General features: G+C 41.8%; 1 protein-coding gene across 1 annotated transcript; it reads right to left on the bottom strand.

Annotated features, from left to right (window-relative positions):
- Nucleotides 1-454: 454 nt before the first annotated feature.
- Nucleotides 455-3,127, bottom strand: LOC139532042 (melanocortin receptor 4-like). Its single transcript, XM_071329153.1, has one exon. It carries the CDS (start codon nt 2,461-2,463, stop codon nt 1,450-1,452), a length of 1,014 nt encoding a protein of 337 aa, XP_071185254.1. The 5' UTR covers nt 2,464-3,127; the 3' UTR covers nt 455-1,449.
- Between the last annotated feature and the right edge of the window lie 4,047 nt (nt 3,128-7,174).

Here is a 7,174-nt window from a genome sequence, read left to right as displayed (position 1 = left end):
AGTCTTATTTGTCCAAACCATCATTTTGAAAATAAAATAAATTACATACTTCCATAGAAGGCTCCCAGCCCCCAAGAGATCTTATTTGTTTGTGATTAACCACATTTTTGAGTTTGCTCAAAGGTTAAAGTCTAAAATGGGAGAAGAAAAGTATATAGCCCTAATTTGCTGTTTCAAAACATTGGGGGGGGGTTGTAGAGAGCTACTCATAGAAGTGAACTTGTCTAAACACATAGGCCTATTGATCTACGCTCACAGGCTCGGCAACACTTTTAATGAGAGTAAGGCTGCCTTTGAGTAAGCTTTCACACAATAGTAGGGGTGCAGCATTCATTTAAAGAATGCTGGAAGAATGGTTATAGCTTTAATCAGAACAAATTATGAGACTGAGTATGAACTGCAATGAAAGAATAATACGAGAAACAGATGGTTATATCGTTCTGTAAACAATAGGCTTTACACATGATTTTATTAAAATATGTATATATAACACCGCCGCTGAAATTGTTATTTTACATCACAGTGCAGCATGTTTAAGGCCAAAACAACAAGCGACAAGATATAAACACAAAAGCACATACTCACATGGTTTCAATTTTAGATACATATAAATAAGAGCAAAATACACTATCAATAGAATCTAGAATTAGGGTTAGGGTTGGGGTTAGGACATTATAGAATTCATACATAAGAAGTTACATGTACACTGTAAGATAAGTCTGCAAAGAATTCTCCAAGCACTTGATGAACGCATATTGAGGTTGAATTAAAAATATAGATGAGAGTATGTCTGTGTCATGTAATGGTTACTTTATAAATGCACATGTCCACACAAGGTGTGTTTTTTCAAGCAGCATAGGTAGCTTTTAGCTTTTAAACAAATGTGCACAATTTTTGATGACCAGTTTTGGCTCGTGAGCACTACTTTCAGTGTATATGTTATCCTTGAAAAAATACCATAGTGTGTAGGCAGCTGCCACTCAGTACTTTAAATATGTTTTAAATATTGAAATAATCTAATTTAAATATTAAAATATCTAACTTAATTTAAATAGATATCTTTCTCATATCATCATCATATCTTCTCACATTATGGGTCAGTTACTTTAAAAACAGAATTTTTCAAGACAAACAAAAAGATACCTGATTGTGCTGTAGAGAAAGAATGTGATTGCTGTTGTGTTCTGTTTTTACAGTGTGTATGTAAACCAACCTTCTCTTTGGCAACCCGAGCCATGGTAACCAGAACCAGTTAAGAGGAACTACTTTTTAATAATTTACAGCCATGTCCTGGAGCACGGGCAGAAAGAGGGCTAATCAGTCCTCACCAATCACAATCAGCACCAACATCAAAGACCTCATGCTGTATACAACGTCTCAACTGTCTCTTTCATGTGAGGAGACAAAGGCAGATGCCACCTCAGCAGTTGTCAGCTGTTCAAAGGGTCACTACTTCCCAGGGAGCTCACACACACACAGGTTTGGCAAGCTGTACCAGCAGAAAATCTCCTTGAAGGTATTCCTCATCTCCTGGCTGCGGAGTGCGTAGATGAGTGGGTCGATGACCGAGTTACACATGATGAGGATGAGGTACATGTTGAAGTGCGACATGAAGCAGGCACAGTAGGGATTCCTGGGGCAGGAGATAATGAGGATGAGGTGAAGGAAGAAGGGAGCCCAGCACACTACGAACACACCTAGGAGGATGGTGAGGGTGATGGCACCCTTCATGTTGGCATGCTGGCGCATGGGCGCGTTCCCAGGCAGCATGGCGATCCTCTTCATGTGTAGCCGGGCTAGGAGGAACATGTGGATGTAGAGCGAGGCCATGAGTGCCAGCATGGTGAAGAACATGGTGATAAGGCAGATGAGGACAGTGGTGCTCTCAGAGTAGATGATGAAGAGCACGCCCGACGCCACGCAACACGACCATATGAGGGAGATCACCGCCAGCGCTCTTTTTACCGTCACAATGTTATGGTAGCGCAGCGCGTAGAATATGGTGATGTAGCGGTCTATGGCGATCGCCAAGAGACTACAGATCGACGCCAGCAGTGAGCTACAGATCATGGAGTCGAACACGTTGTCCATGCTTTTTATCAGCGACCCCGAGATGCTCAGGTTGCCGCTGTTGATCAGGGCTATGACGATTGTCTCGGAGGCATTGGAGACGCTGACCAGCATGTCGGCCACGGCCAGAGAACAGATGAAGAAGTACATGGGAGAGTGGAGGTTCTTGTTCTTGATGATAGCGGCAATCACCAGGATGTTCTCTAATAAACTGACAATCCCCAGCGTGAGGAAGACCTCGGTGGAGATGAGGAGCTGGTCGTAACATCCCGTCGAAGAGTCATTGAGACCAATGCCCTCTGAGTCTTTGTTGATGGATACCAGAGTCCCAGCAGTGCTGGAGTTCCTGTTATAGCTCACAGAGATCAACCCATGGTGTTCTGTGGCATTCATTGTGTAGTTGGTAGTTCTCTTAGTTGGTTCTCTAAGCCTTTAAGTAAAATGTTAATATCACCATTCTAGCCTTGTTGTTGGCTATTAATCCACCTAGTTTAGTCCATCAGTATACTCCGAAATTCTCAGTGCTGCGTGCTCAATGGTCCTCTTGTTCTGTTGTCTTCCATGCTCAGAGTCAGGCGCCCGGCAGGTGGTGGAAAGCAGAATGAATCCCAATGTTTGATCCTCTTCTTTGCCTCATCCAGCCCCCAAACTGGTCAAGCAGAGTCATTTTCTTCAGACATCTGCTGATGTTAGCCTTCCTTAGCCCCTGGCACTCTCTCTACACTGCTATCAACTGGCAGCCTCCAGGAAGAAAGAGAAAGAAAGCGAGAGCGAGAGAGGGGGGCAGAGGTAAGGATGAAAGTAGAGTGATGATAGAAGGAGAGAGATAGTGAATTGAGAATTGAGAATTCAGAGATGATAAATAGAGAGACGAAGTAAAACATATGTAAATAGAAAAGTGACGATGGAGAAATGGAAAGAAAGAAGGACTGAAGATAAGGGAAGCAGAGGAGTGAGAGAGCATGGCAGAGAATGAATAAAAGAACAGGAGCTGAGTTGATCAGTGACAGGAGTGTGAACCTCAGAGATGGAGAGGCCGGACCACTTTGCAGACTACATAATCTCTTCCCTTTCCTTCCAGAGTTATACAGTCAAAAAATAAACCTCCCCACAGCCCCTCCCACCTAGTCATGTTAGCCATTCAGCTCACAAGACAAGAGTAGGGAGGGGCAAACTGTAATGCTGGGGTTGATAAACATATAAAGGCACAGCAGATTTAAGAATGAAGGATTTGGGGATTATAACAGCTCAATGTTTTGTTGCCTACACACTAAAAACAAATGGATATATATAGGGCCAAATAATGGCTATTTGGCTTGTAACCTCAGCGGATCCCTTTCTGGTGCCCCCCACCTGGGTGCATGTTTTGTTTTTTGCCCTAGCACTACACAGATGATTCAAATAATCAAAGCTTGATGATGAGTTGGTTATTTGAATCAGCTGTGTAGTGCTAGGGCAAAAACCAGAACGTGCACCCGGGGGCGGGCAGGGGTGTGCCAATGCGTGTATCGCTTAATCAGAAGTACATCATCAATGACGTCCAAAGCTTCATTTGATCATGTGCTTTATCTAACTGTGTGTTGCAAAATGTGAGATCACGCTGATTTCACCGTGGCTCTGATGCTTTCTTAGATTCCAAGCTACTTTCAAACACCAACCTATTCTGGACACCGTACTTATAAATATAGTTAGGATTCTGTAGTTTCACCTGACAGGGAGCTTAGCAGGTAAAGTAGGGAGCTATGGAACATATAAGGATGTGAGGGTATGAGGCCAAATAAAAAAACACACTATTTACTAGTTTTTCAAATACATTATCATAGTATACGTTTCTGACTTAAGACTAGGGGTCCGCTGAAAAGGCGGAGCGCGAAATTTCAATTTTTTTTTTTTAAATATGTAACTTTCATACATTCACAAGTGCAATACACCAAATTAAAGTTTAATTTCTTGTTCATCTACCCATCCAATTTCTAGAAGGCTTTACAGCGAAAGCACACCATATGATTATGTTAGGTCAGAGCCTAGTCACAAAAAAACATACAGCCATTTTCCAGCCAAAGAGAGGAGTCACAAAAAGCAGAAATAGAGATAAAATGAATCACTAACCTTTGATGATCTTCATCAGATGGCACTCATAGGACTTCATGTTACACAATACATGTATGTTTTGTTCGATAAAGTTAATTTCCAAAAATCTCAGTTTACATTGGCGCGTTATGTTCAGTAATGTTGTGCCTCGAAAACATCCGCCGAATTTGCAGAGAGCCACATCAATTTACAGAAATACTCATCATAAACTTTGATAAAAGATACAAGTGTTATGCACAGAATTAAAGATATACTTCTCCTTAAAGCAACCGCTGTGTCAGATTTAAAAAAAGCTCACCATTCTGAGTACAGCGCTCAGACACACAAACAAGCCATGCAGATACCCGCCATGTTGTGGAGTCAGTACAAGTCAGAAGTAGCATTATAAATATTCACTTACCTTTGATGATCTTTATCAGAATGCACTCCCAGGAATGCCAGTTCCACAATAAATGTTTGTTTTGTTCGATAAAGTCCAACATTTATGTCCAAATACCTCCTTTTTGTTTGCGCGTTTAGTTCACAAATCCAAATTCAAGAGGCTCGGGCAAGTCCAGGCAAAAGTTCAGACGAAAAATCCAGAAAGTTATATTACAGTTCGTAGAAACATGTCAAACGTATATAAATGTATAGAATCAACCTTTAATTAATAGGTACCAGCGAGTTTAAGTGGGAATCCAGACAATCACCAACTTCAAAGTCCTTATGCCAAGCTGAAAAACTACAAACCTCAGATTTCCCACTTCCTGGTTGGATTTTTATCAGGTTTTCGCCTGCCATATGAGTTATGTTATACTCACAGACATCATTCAAACAGTTTTTGAAACTTCAGAGTGTTTTCTATCCAAATATATTAGCTTCTGGGCCTGAGTAGCAGGCAGTTTACTCTCGGCAGGCTTTTCATCCGTGAAAATGCTTGTCCCCTATCCCAAACAGGATAAGCATCCTAAATAATGCCATAGATTGTTGTTTTTTTATAGTAAACTTGAAGTTAAAAAAGGGAAAGCATAGTGTAAGATGTATCCAGGCAAAAACTCCCATCATTAGTACTAGCTATAGCATAGTTTTGAGCCGCTGAAGAGAGAATTTAGAATCTCAGACAAAGTCAATGGTCTGAATCCTAAAGCTGGTCACTAGCTGCCAACGTCAAGGTTATCTGTCCACACCTAATAATGTGGTGTGTGTGTGTGTGCATGTGTGTCCAATCAAATCAAATATAAGTGTATTAGTCACATGCGCCGAAAACAACAGGTGTAGACCGCACAGTGAAATGCTTATTTACGAGCCCCTAACCGACAGTGCAGTTTCAAAAAATACAGATAAAAGAAACAAGCAATTAAAGAGGAGCAGTAAAAAATAACAATATATAAAGGGGGGTGCAGGTACAGAGTCAATGTGTGGGGTCACCGGTTAGTTGAGGTAGTATGTGCATGTAGGTAGAGTTAATTAAAATGACTATATATAGATGACAACAGAGAGTCGCAGTGGTGTGGAGAGGGGAGGGGGGGAGGGGGGGGGGGGCAATGTGAATAGTCTGGGTAGCCATTTGACTGGATGTTCAGGAGTCTTATGGCTTGGGGGTAGAAGCTGTTTAGAAGCCTCTTGGACCTAGACTTGTGTGTAACTATATATGTGTGTGCATGCATGTCTGTTAGTGAGTGCATGTGTGTGTGTGCACATGTTTGTGGGTAGCTCTCTTCTGCAGTCAAATGACCAGAAGAGCCCTCTAGTGGCCTCATGGGTGGCATGTTAATATTTTCATACATTCACAATCAATAAACAATTTTATTAACACTGTCTAAGTCAGGGGAGGGGGTTCTACTAAGCTATATTTAATTGTTTAAAGAAGATAATACCAAGGATCATTTTGCTATTTGACTTTGAATTTGAAGACCCCTTGAAATATAAAAAAATATATATACTTTTTTGTTGTTGAAGAAAATGATTATTTGGCGTTACTGCAACTAGCCAGTACAAACACATTGAATAACAGATTCACTACATGGAAAAACAGATAGTCCCCCCCCCCCCCCCCAATGAATCTAAAGGAAGGTACTGGGAGACATTCAGAAGGGTCTTGTGAGGTCTGTTGGCATCCTAGAGCAAAAGTGTGTAGCCCAAACTGTTCGTCTCATCTTTCCATAGAAGTTTCACAATATGCCAAACCGTTGGGACGCTACAGACGTTTTGGAATTTTCGGGATGTCTCATTGTCTGACATACACAGCTCTAGCTCTGTCACCTTTCACCGCAGATATCTCTAGCTTAAACTGACACCCCTTTTTCATGATATCCAATTGGTAGTTACAGTCTTGTCCCATTGCTGCAACTCCCCTATGGACTCAGGAGAGGTAAAGGTCAAGAGTATCCTCCAAAACACAACCCTACCAAGCCGCACTGCTTCTTGACACACTGCTTGCATAACCCGGAAGCCAGCCACACCAATGTGTCGGAGGAAACACCGTCCAGCTGGTGATGGCACCAGCTTGCAGGCGCTTGGCCTGCCACAAGGAGTCGCTAGAGCACGATGATACAAGGACATCCAAGCCAGCCGAACCCTCCCATAACCCGGACGACACTGGGCCAATTGTGCAGCGCTTTATGGGTCTTCCGGCCGGCTGTCACACAGCCTTGGATCGAACCCAGGTCTGTAGTGATGCCTACAAGCACTGCCTTAGACCAATGCACCACTCGGGAGGTCTAGCTGACAGATTTTCATAGGGATTGTTGTATTATGCTAATTCTAATTCCGTGGGGCATCGACTCTAAATCCAGTGTTTCTATATCAAACGGTTTTGTTAGATTTCATTATTTTGTGATGTATATAAAGTGTAATATTGGGATGCAAACTCAAATGTAATACATGTCAACTCTATGGCTTTGTACAAGTGTGTTCTTTTTTAAACCCATAACCATGTGTGTGAGGTGTATGCTTTTGTTTCAAAGTAGATTTGTTTAAGACTAACAATAAATAATGTGTGACCCTGATTTAGCCCACTGCAGTATAAGGATAA

The sequence above is a fragment of the Salvelinus alpinus genome, chromosome 10, assembly GCF_045679555.1.
Source record: "Salvelinus alpinus chromosome 10, SLU_Salpinus.1, whole genome shotgun sequence".
Taxonomy (NCBI): Eukaryota; Metazoa; Chordata; class Actinopteri; order Salmoniformes; family Salmonidae; genus Salvelinus; species Salvelinus alpinus.
The sequence above is the reverse complement of the archived record's forward strand: the minus strand, read 5'-3'. Positions and strand labels throughout refer to the sequence as shown.